Genomic DNA, 25,749 nt, shown 5'->3' on the forward strand with positions numbered 1-25,749 from the left:
CCAGGGTTCGCAGGTTCGGATCCTGGGTGTGGACCAATGCACTGCTTACCAAGCCACGCTGTGGCAGGCGTCCCACATGTAAACTAGAGGAAGATGGGCATGGATGTTAGCCCAGGGCCAATCTTCCTCAGCAAAAAGAGGAGGATTGCAACAGATGTTAGCTCAGGGCTAATCTTCCTCACACACACACACGAAATTGATGAATGGCATAAAGTATAGACCTAACTTCTCTCTAATTTACTCTTGTCCTCAAGCCACTTATTGGATAATCCTTTCTTATTGCTATGTCATGGAATCTTGAGAGGTTTGGAAGTGATGGGTTTTACATGTGATTTGGAGAATGGCGGAATCTATATCTGAACCAGCCACAAATGTAGAAGGGTGGAGATGCGATGGATTGCTCATGTGCCCATGCCTTTCTGGGCACCTGACAGGAGGATTGAGGACAGATGGCAGGACTGAGAGGAAGTGCCAAGGGAGCCATCTGTACTCCCATCTTTTGGAATTATAAGAATGTGGGTATTTCCTGAGGGTCAAATGGACAGGACAATAAGTTGCTGGGCTGAACCCGCTTGCCTGTAATCTACCAAGAGGGGAAGTCCCGCAGAACCTGCCAAAGAACTTACACAGGTGTCCTCAGGAGAACCAGTCACTGACTGCCTGCCATATGTATACAACTAAGGAGAAGTTATTCCCTCAATGCAAATATGGTTCCAGATTAGGAAATTTATTAATATAATTAGCTATATTTACTCATAAAGAAGAAACCATAGTTCATAAAAATAGAGCCTGAAAAAGCATCCAGTAAAAAAGTCAACACTCATTTTTTTTTTTTTTTTTAAAGATTTTATTTATTCAGCTTTTTCCCCCCAAAGCCCCAGTAGATAGTTGTATGTCATAGGTTCACATCCTTCCAGTTGCTGTACGCGGGACTCGGCCTCGCGTTGGAGGGAGAAGTGGTGCCTCCGGGCGCTCCCGGGATCCGAACCCGGGCCGCCAGCATCAGAGCGCGCGCACTCAACCGCCAAGCCACAGAGCCGGCCCTCAACACTCATTTTTAATAAACACTCTTACCAAATTAGAAATAGAAGAATCTCTTTAGCTTGATAAAAAAAACTTTATCAGAAACCCATAGTAAACATCACCCCAATGGTGAAATATTAGAGACATTGCCATTAAAATCAGGAATTCAACAATAATACCCATTTTTATTTCTCTTATTCAATATTTCTCTGAAGCTCCATGTCTATGCAATAAGAAATGAGAAGTAAATAAGAACTACACATATTATAAAGGAAGAAACAAAAATTTCAGTACTTCACTCTGAAAAGCCAAGCCAATTAACTGAAAAACTATTAGAACTAGTAAGAAAGTTCAGTAAGGTAGTTGGATGCAAGATAACTATTCAAAAATCATTGATTCTCATATACCAGCAGTAACAATCAGAAATGAAAAGCAGGGGGAGACCCCATTTATAACATCAGTAGCCTCCCAAATACTTAGAAACAAAATTAACTAGAAATATGTAAAACTTCTATAAATCTAACTATACAACTATAATTAAGATCATACAAAAGAGACTTGGAAAAAATGGGAGAAATGTATTCCTGAGTGGGAAGACTAATTTTTGAAAACATTTCCAATTCTCCCCTAATTAATCTATAAATTCAGGGCAATTCCAATCAAAATCAAAATGAATCTTGGGGCCGGCCCATGGCGTAGCAGTTAAGCACTCGCGCTCCGCTGCTGGTGGCCCGGGGTTGGGAACCCCGGGCGCGCAACGATGCACCGCTTGTCAGGCCATGCTGTGGTGGGGTCCCATATAAAGTGGACGAAGATGGGCATGGATGTTAGCCCAGGGCCAGTCTTCCTCAGCAAAAAGAGGAGGATTGGCGTGCATGTTAGCTCAGGGCTGATCTTCCTCACACACACACAAAATCAAAGTGAATCTTGAGAGAACTTTTCAAGTTGATTCTCCAGTTCATCTGGAAGATTAATAGTACGAAATGAATGAAGTTTTGGGAAAAAAACACTTATCTTACCAGATAGGAAAATGTGCTATAAAGCTATTGTAATACATAATATCATACTGAAATAAGAATAGACAAACAGATCAGTGAAACTAAATAGAGAGATTCTAGGACACAAGAAAACTTGGTACATGGTAAAGATGCATTTCAAATTAGTTTGTGAAATAATGGATTTTTTTGTGTGTGTGTGAGGAAGATTGGCCCTGAGCTAACACCTGCCAATCCTCCTCTTTTTGCTGAGGAAGACTGGCCCTGGGCTAACATCCGTGCCCATCTTCCTCCACTTCATACGGCACGCCGCCACAGCATGGCTTGACAAGTGGTGCGTCGGTGCACGCCTGGGTTCCGAACCGGAGAACCCCGGGCCGCCACAGCAGAGCACGCACACTTAACCGCCTGCGCCACCCAGCCGCCCCAATAATGGATATTTTTAAACGGCATTAGGCCTATTGATTTTTTTTTTAAAAGATCTCCATCTTCCCAAAACACAAAATTTCAATGATCTCAAAAACCTAAATGTTAGAAGCAAAACTATAATAGAACAAGAAGAAAGTATAGGCAGATACTTTTGTACTGTTGAATGTCTGGAAGACTTTTAAAGCATGACACAAAATTGAGAGGCCCAAAAGGAAAAGATTGAAGGATGTGACTACAAAATATTTGAAACTTCTATAATTTAAAAGTCTGCATCAAGTTAAAAGCCAAATGACAAAGAAGAGGAAAATACTTGTATCACATAAAGCAGCCAAAGGAGTAACATCCATAAAATATAAAGAATTCCTATAAATAATAAAGAAAAGACAACTTAGTAGAAAAATGTACAAGGATAGCAATAGACAAGTTACAGAAAAACACAAATGATAAAATCCTCAACCTCATTAAAAAACAAAAAAAAGCAAGTTAATGAGACATGATTCTCACCTCACCTATCAAATAGTCAAAAATTAAAAATATGATAATATCTTGTGTTGGAGAGATGTGGGATACTGGCAGTCTCACATACGATTGGATTATGTATAAATCAGTTTAACATTTTAAAAAGGCGATTTCACAGTGATCTTAAAGATTAAACTGTGCATACACAGGAGGCTTCTGGAGCTTGAGTAACGTTCTGTTTCTGGAATTGAATGCAGTTTACATGAGTTACCTTTATTTTGTGAAAAGTCATTCAGCTGTGCACTTACGATCTGTGCACTTTTCTGTTTGTAAATTATCATTCAATATAAAATTTGCGAAAAAAGTGTGCGTACTCTTTGACTTAATAACTTCCCTTTTATAAAATATTTTTTCCTTCTAGAAATACCGTGAGGGGGCCCACCACGTGGCTTAGCGGTTAAGTGCTCGAGCTCCGCTGCTGGCGGCCCGGGTTCGGATCCCGGGCGAGCACCGATGCACCGCTTCTCCCGCCATGCTGAGGCCACATCCCACATACAGCAACTAGAAGGATGTGCAGCTATGACATACAACTATCTACTGGGGCTTTGGGGGGAAAATAAATAAATAAATAAAATTATAAAAAAAAAAAAAAGAAATACCGTGACGTATGTGCAAAGACATAAGGGGTTTGTTGCAGTATTATTTGTAGTAGCAAACTTTTTTTTTTAAAGTATGCAGATTGTTTTTTGTTTTTTTATTTATTTTTTCCCCCCAAAGCCCCAGTAGATAGTTGTATGTCATAGCTGCACATCCTTCTAGTTGCTGTATGTGGGATACGGCCTCAGCATGGCCGGAGAAGCGGTGCATCAGTGCGCGCCTGGGATCCGAACCCCGGGCCGCCAGCAGCAGAGCGTGAGCACTTAACCGCTAAGCCACGGGGCCAGCCCGTAGTAGCAAACATTTTAAAGAGCTTAAATGTTTATCAATAGAGGATTGGTTAAATGATGTAACACCCATACAACAGAATACCATAAAGTTATTAAAAAGAATAAAGTAGCTTTATAGGTACTATTTGAAAGATAATCATGATATACTAAGTGGAAAAAGCAATCTGCATAACAATATTGTAGCAGAACGTTATTTATTTATTTTTTAAATTGGGTGCAGGACTCAGACCCCAGGAGAGAAAGGTTTTTAAGTTTCTTTTAGTTCATCTTTTTATCTTCTAAAAGTAGTATATAATTAAAGACTTTAATGAAAATACAAAAAAAAAGCTGAAAATAAAAACGTCTATAATCTCTAAACAAAACAACCTTTTAATGTATTTTTCTAAGTATAATTGTATTTTTAACAATGCAATAAAACTAAATATGTGATTTTATTTCTTGGTTTTTACACTTAATCATACCTTGTGATAATTTTTCACCTGACGGCATATCTTCGTAAATACATTTAAATTGTAAAGGTAGTAGGGCCGGCCCCGTGGCATAGCAGTTAAATGCTCACGATCCACTGCTGGTGGCTGGGGTTCGGATCCCGGGCGCACACCGACGGACCGCTTGTCAGGCCATGCTGTGGCAGCGTCCCACATAAAGTGGAGGAAAATGGGCATGGATGTTAGCTCAGGGCCAGTCTTCCTCAGCAAAAAGAGGAGGATTGGCATGGATGTTAGCTCAGGGCTGATCTTCCTCACACACACAAAAAAATTGTAAAGGTAGTATATATAAAAAAATTAAATTCAAAAAGATATAAAATAAAAATAGCCTATTTTTATACATAAAAACACAGTAATAACTTTTTTTTAAAAGCATTAAACTGCAAGCTCCTGGAGGCAATGACTAATCATATTTTTTAACGTTTTATTTCCTTTTTGTAGTGCTTAGTACACTGTCATGTATCTGTGGATACCCTACTCAAGACAAGTCAAGTGAGTTCTTGTTTCTATTAAACCAAATTGTTCAATAAAGTTGGGAGACTCGTACTTAAAGATGTAACCTAATGACCTGGTGATTGTTTTAAAGGATTTTCAGTGGAGTGTGACATATCCATGAACATGGCAGGGGTGGGAAGTGCAGTGCCATACCATGAGAGCCACCTCAGTACAGCATCATGATCTTTTATATCTGTTTATGATCCCAGATGCTATATCAAAAATGGTTCTGTTTATATTTCTGTTGCCCTATCAACAATTTCTGTCCCTTTGCCTTCTGTTTGTTGAGAGAACAGGCAGTACAGTCAGAAAATCAATCTAGGTTTAAGATTTCTGCCTTCTTAGCAGTTTCTTAGGGAGAGGCACCTTTGGATAGACTTCAGCCAGTCTTGAGAGACACTGTTCAGGAGAGAGGACCCAGTAGTTAAAAGAAGGTTACCCCTGATCTCCTCGTGTCTGTGACAGCCCTGTGGTCAACCTGGCAGCAGGTCGGCTTTGTAGCCTGCGGTGGGTTTTGTGACCTTGTGGCCCAACTCTCTTATTTGGCCACCCCTATTGGCCCCTCATTTCTCTTAAATGACCACCCTCTACCTCTTAACTGCTCTTCTTCTCAAGAGAACCCTACCCTTGCTGCTTCCACTTTCTCACCTTCTTTGTGTTTCAACCAAACGCAGTCTGGCTTCCAAAAATCCTTTCGAAACTGCTCTTGAAGGTCACTAATGACCTAATTGCTATATCCAATGGTGTTTCCTCAGCTAATCTTGATGTCTCTGCAGAATTTAATACAACTGACCACCCCTTTATTTTTGAACTCTCCTCACTTGTATTTTATGACACTAACTTCTGACTCTCACTCAAGCTTGAACCATAGAAACATTAATAAATATAGATAATGTTAATTGAGTATCAGGTACTTTCCTGTAATCACCCACTTAATTCTCATTTGTGGAGAATTTCCTCATGAGGAAAATATCACCCCCATTTTCTGGTGAGAAAACTGAGGCTTAAAGTTGAGTAATTGGTTCCTATTGCACAGGTGATAAGGAGCCATTGAACCCAAGGAGTCCAAGAGCAGAGCCCAAGACCTTAGCTGCTGTGATGTGTCCGATAGAGCTGGAAGGGATTTCTAGAGGTCAGCAAATTCAGCTGCTGCTTCTGCAAAAAATGCCATTGGGATTTTGATAGGGATCGCATTGAATCTGTAGATCACTTTGGGTAGTATTATTATCTTAACAATACTGAATCTTCCAATCCAAGAACACAGAGTGTTTTGCCATTTATTTATGTCTTTAATTTCTTTCAGCAATGTTTTGTAGTTTTTCATGTATAAGTTTTTCACTTTCTTGGTCAGTTTATTCCTAAGTATTCTATTCTTTATGATGTCATTGTAAACAGAATTGTTTTCTTTTTTGTGTGTGTGTGTGAGGAATATCAGCCCTGAGCTAACATCCATGCTAATCCTCCTCTTTTTGCTGAGGAAGACCGGCTCTGAGCTAACATCTATTGCCAATCCTCCTTTTTTTTTTTTTTCCCAAAGCCCCAGTAGATAATTGTACGTCATAGTTGCACATCCTTCCAGTTGCTGTATGTGGGACGCGGCCTCAGCATGGCTGGAGAAGCGGTGCGTCAGTGGGCGCCCGGGATCCGAACCCGGGCTGCCAGTAGCGGAGCTCGAGCACTTAACCACTAAGCCACAGGGCCGGCCCCAGAATTGTTTCCTTAATTTCTTTTTCGTATTGTTTATTTGCTACTGGGTAAAAATACAACTGATTTCGTCTGTTGATTTTGTATCCTCCAACTTTGCTGAATTCGTTTATTAGATTTTTTTTTTAAGTTTTAAAAAAATGCATCACTAGCACTTTATTTATTTTTTAAAATTTTTTGTTTATTGCAGTAACATTGGTTTATAATATTGTATAAATTTCAGGTGTACATCATTATACTTCTATTTCTGCATAGATTACATCATGTTCTCATTTATTAGTTCTAATAGTTTTTTTTGTGTGTGTGTGGAACATTTAGGATTTTCTACATATAAGGTCATGTCTGTGAACAGAGATAATTTTACTTCTTCCTTTACAATTTGGATGCCTTTTATTTCTTTTTATTGCCTAATTGCTCTGCCTAGAATTTCCAGTGCTATGTTGAATAGAAGCGGCAAAGGGGGCATCTTTCCTTGTTTATGATCTTAGGGGGAAAGCTTTCAGTCTTTCACCACTGAGTATGATGTTAGCTGTGAGTTTTTTGTATTTGGATTTTGTTATGTTGAGGAAGTTCCCTTGTATTCCTAGTTTATTATTTTTGTATCATGAAAGGGTGTTGGCTTTTGTCAAATGCTTTTTTGCTTCAATTGAGCTGATCATCTTTTTTCCCTTTATTATATTAATGTAGGATATTAATTACATTAATTGATTTTCTTGAAACATCCTTGCATTCCTGGTTTAAATCCCACTTGGTCATGGTGTATAATCCTTTTTATATGCTGCTGAATTTAGTTTGCCATTATTTTATTGAAGATATTTGCACCTATATTCAGAAAAAATATTGGCATGTAGTTTTCTTTTCTTGTAGTGTCTTTGTCTGGCTTTGGGATTAGAGGCCAGTTAATGCTGGTCTAATAGAATGAGGTGGGAAGTGTTCTACTTTTTGGAAGAGTTTAAGAAGGATTGGTGCTAATTCTTCTCTAAATGTTTGGTAGAATTCACTACCGACAGGCCGGCCCCCGTGGCTTAGCGGTTAAGTGCGTGCGCTCTGCTGCCGGCAGCCCGGGTTCGGATCCCGGGCGCGCACCGACGCACCGCTTGTCCGGCCATGCTGAGGCCGCGTCCCAGATACAGCAACTGGAAGGATGTGCAACTATGACATACAACTATCTACTGGAGCTTTGGGGAGAAAAAGGGGAAAAAAAGGAGTAGATTTGGCAATAGATGTTAGCTCAGGGCTGGTCTTCCTCAGCAAAAGGAGGAGGATTGGCATGGATGTTAGTCAGGGCTGATCTTCCTCACAAAAAAAAAAAAAAAAGAATTCACTACCGAAGCCATCTGGTCCTGGGATTTCTTTGTTGGGAGATTTTTCCTATTCCTTTTTTTCCCTATTGTGATAAAATATACATAACATAAAATTTACCATTTTCATCATCATTTAGTGTACAGTTCAGTGGCTTAAGTATGTATGTTCACATTGTTGTGCTGTTGGGAGGTTTTTGATTACCGATTCAATATTCTTACTTGTTATACATCTATTCAGATTTTCTATTTCTTCTTGAGTTAGTTTTGGTAGTTTTTATGTACTATGTCTGTTTCTACACACGACATTTTGGATACCAAATGTGTGGATTTTCCACACCAAGCAATTTTCCAGTTCTCTGTGGACACCAACTTAGTGTCCTACAATTTAATTCAATTCTGACACTACCTGGAGTTAGCACAGACCCACAAGACTCAGGTTAAGGGCTCAGTTCCACAAGACCACCCCTCACTTCAAACACCGATCTCAAGTATTGGTCCCACACCCACACTTCTTTCTGACTTAGCTACAAATCAGGAGTTCCCATGACCTCTTCCTCAGGTTTGATAATTTGCTATAATGGCTCACAGAGCTCAGGGAAGCACTTTACCTACTCTTACTGGTTTATTATAAAGGATATTAATAATTTTTTTTATTATTATTTATTTTTCCCCCCAAAGCCCCAGTAGATAGTTGCATGTCATAGCTGCACATCCTTCTAGTTGCTGTATGTGGGACGCGGCCTCAGCATGGCTGGACAAGCGGTGCGTCGGTGCGCGCCCGGGATCCGAACCCTGGGCCGCCAGCAGCAGAGCGCGTGCACTTAACCGCTAAGCCAGGGAGCCAGCCCTATAAAGGATATTATAAAGGATGCAAATGAACAGTCAGATGAAGAAACACACAGAGTGAGCTTCTGTCCCTGTATGGTTTGGGATGTGCCACCCTCCTGGCATGGATGTGTTCACCAACCTGGAAGCCCTCTGAGCCCCGTTAAGTTTTTTACAGAGGTTCTTTTACCTAGGTATGATTAAGTCATTGGCCATTGGTGACTGACTCAATCTCCAGCCTCTCTCTCATCCCTGGAGGTCAGAAGTTGGGTGAGTGGGGTTGAAATTTCTAATCCTCTAATCACCTTTGATTCCTCTGGCAACCAGCCCCCACCCTGATGCTATCTAGGGGAACACCAAGAGTCACCTCATTAGCATAAACTCAGGTATGACTGAAAGAGGCTTATTGTAAATAACAAACAAAGCTCCTCACCCCTATCACTCGGGGAAATTACAAGAGTTTTAGGAGTTCTATTCCAGGAACCAAGGACAAAGACCAAATATGTTATTTCTTATTATTTCAGGATGTCACAGTGTTTTTCTAGGAATTTGTCCATTTCACTTGTTATCCAATTTATTGGCGTACCAGTGTTAAATTAAAATACTCCCTTACAATCCACATTTCTCTTTCTTTCTTTTTTTTTTTTTGGTGAGGAAGATCAGACCTGAGCTAATGTCCATCGCCAATCCTCCTCTTTTTGCTAAGGAAGACTAGCCCTGAGCTAACCATCTTACTCTATTTTGTATATGGGATGCTGCCACAGCATGACTTGACAAGCATTGAGTAGGTCCGTGCCTGGGATCTGAACCTGTGAACTCCGGGACGCTGAAGTGGAGCGTGCAAACTTAACCACTATGCCACCAGGCTGGCCCTTAATCCATATTTCTGTAAGGTCGGTAGTAATGTCCCCACTTTCTTTTTTTTTTAGGAAGATTGGCCCTATGCTAACATCTGTTGCCAATCATCCTCTTTTTCCTTTTTTCTCCCCAAAGCCACAATACATAGTTGTGTATCATAGTTATAGAGTTGTAGCTCTTCTATATGGGACGCCACCTCAGCATAGCTTGATGAGTGGTGAGTAGGTCCGTGCCCAGGATCTGAACCGGCAAACCCCAGGCCACCAAAGCAGAAGGTGTGAACTTAACCGCTACGCCACCAGGCTGGCCCCAGCCCACTTTCATTTCTGATTTCAGTAATTTGACTCTTCTTTTTTTCTTAGTCAATCTTCTTTTTTTCTTAGTCAATCTTCTTTTTTTTCTTAGTCAATGTATCTAAAGGTTTTTCAATTTTGTTAATCTTTTTAAAAAACCAAATTTTGGTTTGTTGATTTTTTTTCTGTTATTTATCTTCACTTTAATCTTTATTATTTCTTTCTGCTAGCTTTGGGTTTACTTTGTTCTGTTTGTAGTTCCTAAGGTGTACAGTTAGGTTACTAACTTGAGATCTTTCTTTCTTTTTTTTTTTTTTTGTGAGGAAGATCTGCCCTGAGGTAACATCTGCCAATCCTCCTCTTTTTGCTGAGGAAGACTGGCCCTGGGCTAACATCCATGCCCATCTTCCTCCACTTTATATGGGATGCTGCCACAGCACGGCTTGCCAAGCGGTGCGTCGGTGCGCACCCGAGATCTGAACCAGTGAACCCTGGGCCGCCGCAGCGGAGCATGCGCACTTAACTGCTTGCACCACCGGGTCGACCCCGAGATCTTTCTTTTTTAATGTAAGCATTTACCACTATAAATTTCCTTCTTAGTACCATTTTTGCCGCATCTCATAAGTTTTGGTATATTGTGTTTTTGTTTTTATTCATCTCAAGGTATTTTCTCACTTCCCTTGTGATTTCTTCTTTGACCCATCAGTTATTTAAGAATGTTATTTCATTTCCACATATATGTTAATTGTCCAGTTTTCCTTCTGTTATTGATTTTTAGCTTCATTCCATTGTGGTAGGACAAGATACTTCATATGATTTCAACTTTTAATATTTAAGACTTGTTTTATGGCGTAACATATGGTCTTCAGTTCCTTAACTTTACAGATGAACATGAAGCTCAGAGGTGAAATGACTTGCTGAAGGTCACACATTTATTTAGTTATAGAATTAGGACTAGAACCCAAGTTTTTGATTCTCAGTCTTTTACCATTGAAATTTAATATTTGTTACAAGTGTGAAGGGGCTTAGTTTGGAATGCAGTAAGGAGCCATCCAGTCTCCTCTGCTGGCTCTTCTGCTTTCACCTATCTCTTAAAAGTAGGTATTTTCCAAGGTTTTGTGTATGGTCCTCTTCTACCTCTACACACTCTCCAGCTGCTTCCACGGCAGCCTCCCTTCAGTTTGGAATGCCAGTCCACCTTTCCATTTCCACGCTGGTTATTTCTACCTGTGAGATCTTTGAGAACCTTAGAACCAACATGTGCTAAAAGGAACTCGTGTTTTTCTCTGCATTCCATCACCAAACTTTCCTAGTATGCCTACTTTTTGTTAATGGTATTGCCATTCAGTATCCCAGTGATTCAAGGTGGGGAGATGGAAAGTCAATTTTAATTTTTTGTCCCCTCACAAGATCTCTACATCTGATCAGCTACAAACTCTTCTGGCTTCTGTCTGCAGTAGTATTCCTGTTTGTCCTTTCCTTCCTATTTTCACTGCTACCGTCTATTACCTTTTGCCTGCATTATTGTAGTATAGCCTGAGAATTTATCCTCCTCTTTAATCACTGCTCTGTACAACATATTAGTTTTCTAAAGTATAACTATGATGGTGTCATCCTCCATGCAAAATCATCAAAAAATAGCTTGTGCCCACTGAATAAGGTGCAAACTTCTTAGCTTGCCATCCAAGGCTCTTCATAATTAGGTTCCAACCTACTTTTTATTCTACATTTACTGCAGACCCCACCACACAGCTTATGTTCTAGTTACCTGAGCTTCAGTCTTGCAACGGATACGGTATTGAGTACAAGGTGCTAGGAGTCCATTGGGAAGCAAAACAGCTTCTTTCCTGTGTGAAGCAATTTCCCTTCCTGCCTCCTCAATCTTAATTTGATCTTCGTCTCACTCTTCTGCACCTTGCACTCCAGACCAGGCTCCTTGAACAACTTCCCTGTTCCTATCCATGGTGGGCCTAAGGGGAAAAAGAAAGCTAAAGGGCAGGGAAAAAAAAAGACGGCGAAGTGCGAGGGTGAAGTTGAGGTGTGAAAACTGGAGCCCCCTTCCCCCACCAACCATAGCAGGTCCCAACTCTTTACCTGGGGTCAAAAGGGTCTAAACAGGCCCAGGATGGGGCTTGGCTGAGAAAACAGGGCAAAGTAGGAGAGAGAGCAAAGTGGTTTCAGTGAGGAAGGCCTGCCATTACAAAAACCGTTACAGCCTCCGGCTTTCTCTGCCCCCAGTCAGGCGTCCGCCCTCGCTCAGGGCCCAGGCTCTCTCGCTCACTCTGTTCAGGAGCTGTCCAAGCCAGCCTCACCTCTGGCGTCCCTCGCTCCCTCGGGGCCGCTCTCCCTCTCCGCAATCGCAGTTCCCGCCTCAGCCCTCTGGCGCCCGCTGAGCCCACGGAGGAGGGGCGTCTTACTGGTTCCAGTCTCTTAGGGCGCCGAGCTCCCGGACCCGCCCCCCGCGCCAGTTGCCAGGGAGCGGTTGCCATAGAGCTGAGCAGTTGTCCGCGTGCGCAGGCGGAAGTCCCGGATTGAGGCGCCGCCATTTTTGCTGCCCGGACGCGGAGCGAGAGGCTGAGAGAGTCGGAGACGCTATCCGCTTCCATCCGTCGCGCAGACCCTGCCGGAGCCGCTGCCGCTATGGATGATCGGGAGGATCTGGTGTACCAGGCGAAGCTGGCCGAGCAGGCTGAGCGATACGACGGTGAGTTGGGGGGGCAACGGGGGGCTGGAATTCTCGGACCCTCTGCCGCCGCCCACAGAGGCCAGGAGCAGGAGACAAAATGGCGGCATCGTCTCCGAGCCTGGCCCGGGGATGTGGATTCGGGAAGCAGGAAATGGCTTGTGGGCTCCCGGAGCGGTGGGAGGCTCCAGGCCCAGGAATGTGACCCCTTCGGCGTCCTCAGCTGCAGACACTCTCGAGCCAGGAGGCCGAGGCCATAGGGTGGAGGAGTTGGTTGTAAAATGGCGGCTTGGGGGAGGGCGAGTCCCGGGGCGGGGGAGGGGGGGGAGATGGCGGGTGCTGTCTCCGGGCGAGCAGTCCTCAGGGGAGCTTCTGGGCCAGTCTTAGGATGTGGAGAACAATTGGGTGGGGAGATGGAAGAAGAAACACTCGCCACATGGGGGAGAGTGGCGACCGGGAGCTGTAGCGCGGGCGCCTTTCAGGGAAATATGGCGGGTGGGGGCGGTGGCTTTTCTCTGGAGGCCCAATGTGGGGCGGCGGCTGTGGAGTCTCACAAAGGAGAACCTTTGCGAGCAGAGGGGTTCCTTGGGCTTGTGGTGGGGGGCAGTCTTGGAGGAGGGTGGGGTAAGGGGAGAGTGGGAATCACTGCGCTTCATCCTTGGGCGGAGGCCAGCTGAGATGCTGCGATCGGATTTCTTTCCCGTAGGCCGGCACACCTTGGAGTGAGGGGCTTTTAGGCTTTACGTTCACCCTCGCCGTCTTTTGGGGGAGGTCTGGAAGGACCTCACTCACGCTCCCTTTCTTCGGACTCATCCCGGAGAGCTTGAAGGTCCTGTAATCATTTTCTGGCTCCATAAGCTGTGGATTCTGGTGGATAGAACGCTGAACAGGAAACAAGGAGACCGTGACTTCTGGTCCCTTTCCCATGCTTGTGCCTCAGTCTGCCAGTTTGTAAAAATGATGACTTTCCTGTTTACACGCACCGTTCTGACAATGGAAAGACCTGTTGAAAAATAAAGTTATTTCAGATAACGTTGAGTAACTGTATTTTGGTTGACACCCGTCTGGGAGTGCCCGTTCATTGGGGATCTTAACCAATCCCACGCCCTCAGTTGAGGCTTGGGTTTTTGGATTATGAACGTAGGGGATCCCAGCAGATCCTATTTTCTTTTTTCCATTTTAAATAAGAGATTTTAGGTAAGATTTGAACAGTTTTTCTTTGTTCATTGCTCCTTTGCCCCAGAGGTTCTTTAGTCATTTTTGAGAACTTTATCTCAATGTGTGTAGTGTCTGTTTAGTCAGTCCCAGGCTGCTTTGTTTAATTGCTCCTCCCCCCATTTTGGACCTAGGTACTTGAATTACTTCCACATCCTTTAAACTGTAGTATTATAAAAACAAGAAATCATGTATGTGCTTCTGTGGTTTTAATGCTGTTGTGGGGTGAGACATAGTTGGAATCAAATGCTATAGATCTTTAGACTTCTCTTAATTACCTAAGTTTCTTTTTAAAAATGTTATGTAGGGCTTTTTCCTTGATGCCAGTTTGGTCATATGAATAGCCTCAGGGCTGGTCTCTGTATCATCATACATTAGGATTCAGGAATTTGAAAATTAAGAGAAAAGACCTCGAACTCAAACCTAGGAAAGGTACTGTACTAAATTTCATTTTGTAAATCCTTAAATTACTCTTTGTATTGAACAAGGTTCCTGTGGGCAGGGGGAGGGGAATAAGATGGGGAAGTACAGCTCAAGGTCAGATTTGTCTTTATTTCAGTGTTTAGAAGTCAAACAAATGCTCGTAATGGAAGTTTTTTTTCTTCTTCCTCATCATGCCCCAAATAGGTTCACCTCTTAATCTATCAGTGCTTTTGGGAGGAAACATGAAATTATATTTGAGTGCTTTCTGTTTTGTAGAATTTTAGCCTTTTAGTAAACTTGCTGTGATAACCAAAAAGGGCGTAGAGGAAGGTTTTTTTTTTTTTTAAACTTGTTTTAAAAACCGACTTGGAAGCTCATGATTGTAGCTCCCAAATAGGTGACAGTTTAGTGATAATCATATTTTGGTGTTGAGTGCTGAGGCTTTTTGACAAAGCCTTCATTATTTAACATAGGACTCTTTAGATAAAGCCATTTCGTTACGTTGTGTAAACGTTAGGTGTCTCCTTAAGGATCTGCCAGGTGGGAAGGAACTCCAGTGACTGTTGGGCATGAGATAGGGATTCACTGGAAAGGAAGAAGAGGAAGACACTCCTCAGGAATCAGCCACTGCCTGTGTCCACTCCTTTATTGGGTGCAATAATTCATTTTTGTTTGTGCCAAGTGATCCCATAGTTTTAGTCACCAAACAATTTATCAGGTGTGGGGAATGGAAGAAGGTGAGAGTGCATTTGAATGATTTGGTTTTGTATAAATGCTGTCTTTTCTCTTTGTTCCTGCAGTACCTTTATCTTTTGTTTTGCATGGTACGTTGAACCTTATTTGTATTGTTTAACTCTATTCTGGGGAATTGGAATCAATTTATGTGGATTATTTAATGGTACTGGAGGAAGAGTTAAGCTCTGTTCAGGAAAAGGACAGTTTTAGGTGGTGGATGGGATATATTGAAGTTTGAGGCTAGGAGTTCACCCTTAACAAGTCAGTAGATTAAGGAATAGTTTTTGTATCATCCGTAGCCATATTAAGCAAGTCCCATCACCTTTAAGCAGTCCTGAACTAAGTCTTAACCTTCCCATATATCTGAATCACATTAATACAGAAAAGTTGGGAATATAGCAGGAAAAAAGATGAGTACTTTTCACATTTTTTGAGAGTAGAGGGGTAGCATAAACTCTATTTGGGTTTGTGGGGTAGTTGCTCGTTTTGTCCTTTCCTCCCCTTTCTTCTCGTTGTGATGATTGGCCCCATGTGAGATGTAGGGATAAAGTTTTGATGGTCACATTTGATTCACTGTGTGTGTGAATGCATCTGTTCTGAGTCACTTGAGAGCTATCCTTTTAAAACACCAGAACTCTTTTCTAGCTTATTCTTGGTAGTCAGTGAAGGGTTTGGGGTATGTTTTCAATTAACTCCTTAATACATGCCTTGTTAGGGAAAAAATGGGTAATAGTAAATTAACTGTAGTGATGAGTTTAAAAACACAGGTTAATTATCGATTCTTTGACTATAGGCCAGTAATAAGTTTCATTATTGCTATTTCAGTTAATGCTGAGATTAATTGCTTTTTCAGTTAATAGAGTTAACTTTATTAAATACATTTTTTCTCCTGCCTAAATGTAAGCAAAATTACATAATTTTAGATATGTAAATTTGGATAATGCAATTTTGAAAATCCCTTCTACAGGTTGCTTTTAGTCTTTGTATTTAAAGCAGATGCTCTTTTGTGTATACTTTAGGCTTTTGTATTGTGTGCATTGGATGTATTTAAATCTGTTCTGTTGGCTCACAAAACTATGGACCATAATAAAATCGTGAGTCATTGCAATTTGAGGTGGTGGGGTCAATTCTTATTACTGTGGACATTCCTAGGCCCCCTTTTTACCTTTATGTGAAAAGATCTCAATTTGAATTCTGGGTGTGGGGAAGAACACTTATGGCAAGTATTACTGAGCAAATTTTGGATTCAGTGAGTACAAGCACACACATTAAAAGTCCATACAAACAAGTAGGCTTTTCATAATTGTTTTGTAGCTTGGTCAAGGGAATATGAAATGTTTAAAAAATTTCTTGACTTTAACCTGGTATCGCAAATGAAATTTCAGCTCAGTAAATTAATGTATCTGATTTTACAAATGAGTTTCAAATACTTTAAGAAACTGATCTGAAAGCAAGATTCTTTTGAAAAGAGGGCTGTAAGGCTGATTTTGTGGGATTTTTTTTTTACCTTATTTAAGAAAAGGGTGTGTGTGTATTTGAACAGTGATGACAGGCGTAGGGTAAAGGTTAAATTTTTAAACTTTATATAATGCCATATTTATATAGAACTTCACATTTTGTAGACCACTTTCACAAACCTTTTTACTTCTTTTGTATAACATTGAGGTAGGTAGTGCTGTTTTCATTTGATGGTTCAGGAAAGTGAATTTGAGAAGATTTGGTGATTTTTTTTTTTTTTCTGTGTCACGACTAGTTGACTAGAAAATTGCAAAGCCAGAACTTGTCTGTCTGCTGACCTTTAGACCAGTACTCTTATTTCTTCTGAGTGACCCACAAAAGCTCTGTGTGTAAGTAAAGTGGTGCCATGGGGTGGGGGGGGTTAACGCTTATTTCTTTAGTAGTTGCTTCAAATAATAATGTCTTGGTGTTTATGACTTTGCTAGTATCCATCGTAAATAGTAGATAAAATATTTTCGTACTTTTCTAAAGAAACCTCGTGCTTTCTTTCCAAAACAATCCCATCTCAAGGCACAGTGAATGAAGTTAGAATGAGGAATTTTAGGTAATCTCACAATGTGTGTTTGCATACAGGTTCCTCGGTTTATCACAGTGTGTTTACTGCGGTATCCATGCATTCCTCCCCCCCCCCCCCAAAGCCCCAGTAGATAGCTGTATGTCATAGCTGCACATCCTTCTAGTTGCTGTATGTGGGATGCGGCCTCAGCATGGCCGGAGAAGCGGTGCGTCGGTGCGCGCCCGGGATCCAACCCGGGCCGCCAGCATCGGAGCGTGAGCATTTAACTGCTAAGCCACGGGGCCGGCCCCCCACGCATTTCTGTATAAGTAGTTTTAAGACATTTCTCCTCCTCACTTTATTTTTTTTTTATAATTTTATTTATTTTTTCCCCCAAAGCCCCAGTAGATAGTTGTTTGTCATAGCTGCATTTCCTTCTAGTTGCTGTATGTGGGACGCCGCCTCAGCATGGCCGGAGAAGCGGTGCGTTGGTGCCCGCCCGGGATCCGAACCTGGGCGGCCAGCAGCGGAGCGCGCACACTTAACCGCTAAGCCAGGGGGCCGGCCCTCTCCCCCTCACTTTTGTCTTAATGGATGCAGCCCTTAAGTTAATGATGTAGTTGTAAAACTTTTAGGAGGGGGAAAGGTAGGCAAATGACTCACAAATGTTCCAAATAGTAGCCTAGATAGCTGTCAAACAATCCATTAAGGGGTAGTGAGGAACCCACGCAAAGTGGGTATTTTGACTGTTTTTGAAATGGACATTTAACAGTTTGATACAATTGAATACTGTTATATGCAAGTTGACAAATTGGTTTGCCAACATAAGTTTATGGTTTGAGCTTATTAACTAAAATGTTCATGCTAGTCATGCTCCTAGGAACATTTCAGAAGCTCGTTTAAATTTACTAAATTGTAGTAACAATTGCCGTAATAATAAAAGGGTCCTCATAATTTATCATCCAAATCAGGCTACCTTGAAATGAAGGGGTGCCGGTTTGTAATAGTGCTGGGACAGTAGGCATAAACTGGTATTGTCCTGAGCTGCAAACTTGCCCAGTGGTCATCCTACTTAGGACCGTTTGTTACTGCTAGTTGTCTCATTTAGATTCATACAGAAGTTTCCTAAGCCTCGTCCGTGCCTCTACCACAGAGATATCTTAAATCTAAGTCCCCAGATGATTGGTTTCCTTCTTTCTCAAATGAAGTTAACATTTGGCAGAACGTAAGACAAATAAGGCAAAGTGAACAATTTCCTCCTTCTAGTCCCCTCTTGCCCAAATGGGAACTGGAAAAGTCAAGGACGTAGTAGTTGCTGAAAATAGAGCTTGCTGGCATACCAACTAGTCAATCTGACTGATAGTGTCAAAGCCAAGTACGATAGTTTTGTGTGTGTGTACCTTGAGCTAGATCTGTGTTTAAGAATACTTAGGTGTTAGCAACAGTGTCCTAAGCTCAGAATTTTTTCCCCCAAATATGTTTTACAAGTATTACCCACATCTTATTAAGACCATTCTGTCTAGAACACCGAATCCTGTATAGTTTAGAAAACCTATGACCATGATCCTCGTTTATCTTTTTTGAAATTTAGTTTTGAAATTATTGTCCTTTCTTCCAGTGATGCATCACAATAGCTGGGCAGATGTGTCACTGGTAGGCTTGATTTGTGATCAGGTCAGGATTTTATCTAGCTAAAGCAATATGAAACGTGTGTAACTCTTTTCTTCACTTATGTATAAAATTTGAAGGAGAAATGTTACACTGTGAATAAAAGGACTATTTTATACATTGGCAGGTGTGGTGTAATGCAGAGGCCTTGGAATCATCTGGATTCATCCGTCTATAGAATGGCGATTAATGATTTCTGCCTTGCCTGCTAATTTACTGGGTTAAGAAATTGTGGGGTTTTGTAAACTGCAAAGTATAGTACTTGTCAGGTAGTATTATTTGTTGTGAAAAATTCCTGTTACCCATTGTGAAAGATAAAGGAAATGTTTTTGCTGCTGATCTGCTGTGGTCATATTAAAAAATAACCTACCTTTTTTGAGTTATTCTTAGCAAGCGTACTCTCATGGGTTTAGTCTCTAAATTACATTTGCATAAAGAAAGATTAGTTCTGAAAATAAAATCCTTAATCTTAACTCATATGTGAACATTTGCATATCCAGACAATGAAGGTTGTCCAGACTTATTCCTAAGCAGTATAATCTATACTTTGGTCATTTTGAGCTGGTATGTAGTTCTTTTGATATTAATTCCAGGTTAATATTCAGGAGAATATACCTATCACCCTAGCAAATATAACAAGTGTTGTGTATGGATTTGGGATAGGTTCCATAGTATGAAAATGTAACGTAAATCAATGTTAAAATATTTGCATGTTAGCAGTCTCAGATAGTGACTAGGAACATGATATTACACATAACTAATTTTGTGAAATGTGATTCTAAAGGCTTAGTGTAAGCCTTGGGCAGTGAATGGGTTCTGATTAATAGAAAGCTGCCAGTTAAATACTACTTAATCCTTGGTGATTAGTCACTTGAGGACTTGGTGGGACCTTGGAATGGTTGTTAACACCTTTGTGTTGTAGAAATGTTGTGTCCTACCTTAGAATTTGTGACTAATTTTATTTGTTCATGATAGGTTAAATTATGAATCAAGCAGTAGGAGTTTATAATAGGATGAAAATTTCAGAACATTGTATGCTCTTCAACTAGAAAATATCACTTATGACAGTTATGATTTAGTTTTTATGGATTTTTTAAGTTATTCATTGATACGAAATGTTTTTCTGTGCAGAATAGACTTTTCTCCCCCACAACTTTAAAATATGTTGCTATAAAAGTGCTGACATTTTGATGAGGGTTCCTTGGCTGTTCAAAGACTTAGGAAAATAAGTCAAAGTAATAGTAAATCTGAATAAATAGTATAACCCTTCTCCTAATCTGTATCAATACAAGGTTATTTCTGGTTATATTTTTCCCGATGTATTCCAAAACAAAATTTCAGAGTTTTTTTGTGTGTCTTTTCTAATTCTACAAAAATTGTGTAGAGATTTAGATATTGAGCTCTGTTTTTCCCTCTTTTTTCGCGTACATCGGTGTCTTAGGTCATGTCATTTACCTCCTCATTTACATTTTACTTTCTACCTCTACTTCCTCTGTACCTCATCTTTTTGGTTCTGCTACAGTTAAACACGTTTAGCTGCTTGAGGAAGTTATCTTCTCAAAATCTAGGAGGAGAAATCTCCTGTTTTGATGGAGTAAGGGATTCACCCCCCCCAATGTTGAAACTGATGGTAGAGTACCTTTCTGCAGTCAGAATTGTAGAATCTGAGTAAAAAGTTATCTTGTTTTTCTACCTAGAAGGAGCTAATTGGGAAGCTTTTAAAGTTCTTTAGAAGGCTAAATAATTTGTTTTTTCCTTTTTCTAGGGAAAGTATGAGCTTAATATTTTAGAGTGAGAGGCTTCTCTGCTTAGGCTGGTACATGAAGAAGAAAAATTGTACATACTTGAGTGTCAAGATTATTGTGTTTTGAAAAGCCTTAGCATTCAGTGTTAAAAAGGCATTTGACAAATACATATTGAGTGCCAACTATGTACCAGGCACTGTTCTAGACACTTGGGATTCATTAGTCAACAAAATAGACAAAAGATCTCTTCAAGGAGCTTATGTTTGTAGTGAATGTATAAATGCTTTTAGAATTTTTCTTTTGTTAGTATGTGTAATTAAGAGTTAATTTGGGGCCGGCCCCGTGGCTTAGCGGTTAAGTGTGTGTGCTCCGATGCTGGCAGCCTGGGTTCGGATCCCGGGCGTGCACCGACGCACTGCTTCTCTGGCCATGCTGAGGCCGCGTCCCACATACAGCAACTAGAAGAATGTGCAACTATGACATACAACTATCTACTGGGGCTTTGGGGGAAAAAAATAAATAAAAAAAAATTAAAAAAAAAAGTTAATTTGAATAGTCAACAACAACAATGGTGTTTGCTGTAAAGTAGGGCACTATACAGGGCACTGGTTCCTGTCCCATATCAAAGACTGTTGAAAGCTACATGCTTTGTTCATTGACTACTAGTGTCAAGTGGTGCTAACAAATTGAAAAGCTTCCTTAAAAAAATATTTTCATTGATTCTGATAATAAAACTCCATAAAAATAATATCATCTACTATTTATTGACCACTATGCCAGGTCCTTACCATTCTCTCAGTCCTCAAAAACAACCCTGCAAAGTAGTTACCACCCATTTTACAGGTAAGAATTAAGAACCTTAGGAAAGGTGAGAACAAGTAGGTAACATACTGGGATTCAGCCAAATCTGTTTCACTCCCCAGCTAATAATCCATCCAGTTCCATACTTGTATGTAAACATTAGTCCAAACCGCTTGAAGCTTTATTTCTGTTCCTTAGATATTTTTGTGATTAAAGGTTGATTTGAACAATGTTTTTTGGCTTTCTCTTTGTTTAGTGTTATCCTGCATATGTGAAGAAGACAGAAGGGTATGTAGGTGGAGTATATTTTGTAGTGGAGAAGCAACAAGAGATAGTAGAATGAGCACTGAACCAGAATTCATTAAATTTAGGGGAGGTCTGTCATGTCCAGGTTTTCTCTCTTGACTGCTATCCCTTTAGATATATCTTTTAGTTTCAGGACCTGTCTTTCTCATCTATATGAGAGATTTCTCAAAGTATTTTTGTTTTGTTTTGTTTTTGTGAGGAGATCAGCCTTGTGCTAGCATCTGCCAATCCTCCTCTTTTTTTTGCTGAGGAAGACTGGCCCTGGGCTAATGTCCATGCCCATCTTCCTTCACTTTATATGGGATGCCACCACAGCATGGCTTGCCTAACCAGTGCATCGGTGCACGCCCGGGATCCGAACGGGCGAACCCCGGGCTGCTGCAGCGGAGCGCGTGCACTTAACAGCTTGTGCCACTGGGCCGGCCCCAACTCAAAGTATTTTATACAACGAATCTGCAGGCTGAGACTTTTTTTTATATTTGCCTTGTGACCACAGTAGTGGAGGGCTGTGAAACAAAACTAAATTCAGCTATGGATTGCATTTACAACTATGGGTTTTACTCTAGCCAACTCAGCTACTGGTTCATTTAATAGAGAAACTCCCATTTTCCAAGTTTGCGTTTATATTCCTACTTGTGTTGAATGAATTACAAGGTTGAACTATATGAAATTGCCAATTTCAGTCATTTTTTACCTATAAAAATGATCATTCGTATGGTTCAACCTAATGTAAGTGATTGGAAGGCCTCAAAGGTGAGGCCTCGATATATCAAAAAAAGGCATCATGCTTTTAAGGAAGCACCAGGATTCAGGGACTGCACATGAATACTTTCCCCCTGAGATTGGTTTTGCCTCTTGTACTTAGCTAAATTGATTTTTACCTATTTTCACTTTCTAGATCTGTCTTCTGCTGTTTTTTCTCTCTCTCTTTCAGAATAATGGATTAAAGTTTGCTCTGTTTGCAATTCTTCTAACATAGTACTTTCAGGGTCACTGTGTAGTACAGCTTCTGGAACTGTGCAGCATAGAGACCCCAGATATTTTGGGGAAAAGGTGGTACATAAAATACTGGGCTTTTTTCTCCAAACAAAATGAATGGAATTGACCCTTTGTTGCTAGTTGTCAAATAAAGCGAATGGAAAAGGCCACTTCCCTTGTCTTCTTTCCAGAAGAGAATTGGTCTCAGTGGTATACTTCACGGTTGGTAAAATGCAGTTGTAAGAAAATGTTTGGATTTATTAGATTCTGCAATAGTAATATGGTTTCGTAACTGTAATCAGTAGAATCCCATTAATGAGGAATTTTTTTTTACTATTCTGTATTTATGTTAAAGAACTGCTGTCTTCCTCCTTTCTCCTTCCCCATTGTGAGATTCTTTGTTTCTTTCTAGCTTTAAAATCTAATTAGCCCTTATTCCTCAACCTCCTAGCTTTTTCACGTGGCCACTGAACGTTCAAATGTTATTCTAAGCAAGGAATAGAGAAATTGAACAATGTTGAGTGGTAAGAAAAATACCACTGTTTGTAACTCCTTGTTACATGAGAGTAAAGCTTTGTAAAGGGCTGGGTAATAAAGAAGCTCTAGGAACTTAATGATCCAGCACTATGGCCTTATACTTTTTCTTTATATACCTTCTCAGTAGATGACTTTTCAGGCATGTATTTTGGGGGCATTGGGGAATGGCCACAGGGGACCCTGGCTTTTTCCTCTAGACTAGTTATAGTTGGCTGTTAAATCAGTTTTTCCTCTTCCCAACAATTAATAAATACATACCATTAACATGGTCCTTATGCTTTTGTCTTTTATTCATTTTTTACTGCTGCAGCTTTCTTCTTATGACTTTCTTGACCTTTACCTTTCCTCATTTCAGAATGCTATTGCCAACATTTCTTTAGTCATTTTGTCTTTATCTTTTATTCTTATCATATTGCATTAATATTGTTTCCCAATTTTCTTTGCTCCACTTGTAAAAGCTGAAAGAATTTTGGACATTTCTTTAGTCATTTTGTCTTTATCTTTTATTCTTATCATATTGCATTAATATTGTTTCCCAATTTTCTTTGCTCCACTTGTAAAAGCTGAAAGAATTTTGGAACACTAATAGTAGTCTGTTTAGCAGTCTATTTTAGTTCTGCATGCCTTTGAAGATAATTAGGAGAATGTTTGGTTTACGCCTGTTTTAGAGGCCTTCAGGTCAAGAGGATAGATTACCAAGTAGATTTATTTCACTAATCAAGATGTGATTTAAAATATTAAAATATACTTTTTTCTTTTATTTGACGTCATTCAGGTTTTTTAAGCTTAAAAATTCTGAAACTTATTTTTAAAAAAGTTTACTGACACTTGTGAAGCAGAGAGGGATTTAGGAGATAGTCATTACTAAAAATAGTAGCTGGTTAAATTTTATTAAAATTCACTTGGGATATTTTCCAGCTAAGTATGTATTCGGTGTATTTTCTGTATTTATTTGAATATGTAAACGCAGACTTACATTTACATTTACATATTCATGGAAAGTTTGAAAAGTCAAAGGTGAAATGAAAACTTGTATTACCTGGTATTTTCTGTGCAAAAATTTTTTGTTTTACTATTTCATTACGTTTTATCTGTCTTTATATCTGATTTTACATGACAATCACAAACTCGTAAATATTTTTATTGGCTGTATAACATGCATTAACAAACTGTTATGAGTTTTTGGCTAGTATATTACTAGTAACAACTGCAGTGAAATACTTACATCCAAAAATATAATTTTCTGTGATTTGGGTTATTTTTCTCAGGAGAGATTCTGAGAATTGGAGTTTACTGATGGAAGAAATAAACCTAAAGCTTTTGGCTTGTGTGCTCCCATTGTTCTCTGAAAGGATTTTTTCAGTTTATAGTACCACTAACTTAATAATGCACATTGCATAATTTTTTCACTACAAAAACTCATGTATTTAAAATTTTTAAACTTTAGTTAAAATGTGAAATGCAATTTTTCCCATTTTTGTTTTAATTTTTTTAAATTACAAAAACTAAAATGTAAAAAAAGTCAAACAGTATAGCTATATCAAATACTGACAGATACTCGCCCCTGCTAGAAGTAACTATTGTGTTATTGTGAACAGTTTGAATATACTTTGAGAACTTTCTCTGCTCAAGTGCCAGTGCATGTTTAAACACAAAAACATAGCTCGTTTTGTTGACTCCAGTATGCCATCGATATAACATGCATCATTACTTTACATAACACTAATAAAGAAAAATGCTGCCAATTGCGGCATAACACACCATTGACTAAGAAAAATCTGGATTTCAGAGAGATTATTGTGAAAAAATGTTTCTTAAAATAGATGATATACGTATATACTGTATTCTTTCATAGAAATAACATTATACATATTACTCAGCAACATATTTTTTTCCTTCAGTAAAACATTGAATATAAAAAAATGTTTTGGGGCCGGCCTGGCGGCGCACTTAACCGCTTGCGCCACCGGGCCAGCCCATAACTTTAGGTTTAAATTTATCTGTAAATGCTAATCAAATTTAACCTGATTTTAAAAATATCAATTAACTAGCTTGTTTTAGAGTTGCAGTGCATACCTTATGGACTTCTTAGTGTTTCTTTGCATTTACTGTAGCTTGTTGATTTCTATCATCTTCTCTGCATTTACTGTAGTTTGTTGATTTCTATAACTTTTCTCTGTATCTGCCTCTGCATTTTTATGTTACATTTTGATCAGTTGATAGAATTAGGAATTCCCCTCTCCCCCTTCACAAACATTCCTAAGGATGTCTCCTGTAAATCCATCCTTGAACTTTTTAATCAATAATTATTTATTTAGTGTGTCTTGGGAATGAGTTTCCTCTTGTGAATGAAAAAGAATTTATTATAATACTTAATGCAGAGGAGTTTACGGTCTAGTTTAAGGAGAACCGTGGCTAAAAACAAGAGTGATTATTGCCATCTTCTGTGATACAGGAATTTTAGAGATGGGGAACAAGGGCATTATGGGCTGTAGTTGTTAGGGAAAATGGATGAGCTATTCATTGGGGTGGAGGAGATTTGCATGGTGGGAGGGGGAAGTTCTTTCAGATACATCGTTAAAGGTACAGATATGGGATTAAGCATATGAGGCTTGAGAATGGAATATCTGGGCTAGAAACAAAAAGTGGAGCCAGGTTATACAAAAGGCTTTATTTATTAGGCTTAGATTCTAACGTCTATTCTTTATTTAGTTGATTACTGCATCAAGCACATTGTTAACACTCCTCTGCGTGCTCACATCTTTCTGGATTCCTGTTGGGGTTTTTGGCGTTTTTTCTTTTGTACTCTTGGAAGAGAGACGAG

General features: G+C 39.9%; 1 protein-coding gene and 1 long non-coding RNA gene across 2 annotated transcripts in view; both read left to right on the forward strand.

Annotated features, from left to right (window-relative positions):
• Positions 1–12,356: 12,356 nt before the first annotated feature.
• The window catches only part of YWHAE (tyrosine 3-monooxygenase/tryptophan 5-monooxygenase activation protein epsilon), a 39,869-nt gene continuing 26,476 nt past the window's right edge, over positions 12,357–25,749 (forward strand). The window contains exon 1 of the mRNA XM_004433323.3: positions 12,357–12,524. Coding sequence (XP_004433380.1) covers positions 12,461–12,524 — 64 coding nt within the window. The 5' untranslated portion in view covers positions 12,357–12,460. The remainder of the gene's footprint in view (positions 12,525–25,749) is intronic.
• Positions 13,140–20,845, forward strand: LOC147914926 (uncharacterized). The gene is made up of 2 exons (XR_015554657.1): positions 13,140–16,723; positions 18,686–20,845. It is a non-coding gene; the product is annotated as an uncharacterized LOC147914926 (long non-coding RNA).

This window comes from Ceratotherium simum, chromosome 16 (genome assembly GCF_057802395.1).
Source record: "Ceratotherium simum simum isolate JZ-2026a chromosome 16, ASM5780239v1, whole genome shotgun sequence".
NCBI classification, from domain to species: domain Eukaryota; kingdom Metazoa; phylum Chordata; class Mammalia; order Perissodactyla; family Rhinocerotidae; genus Ceratotherium; species Ceratotherium simum.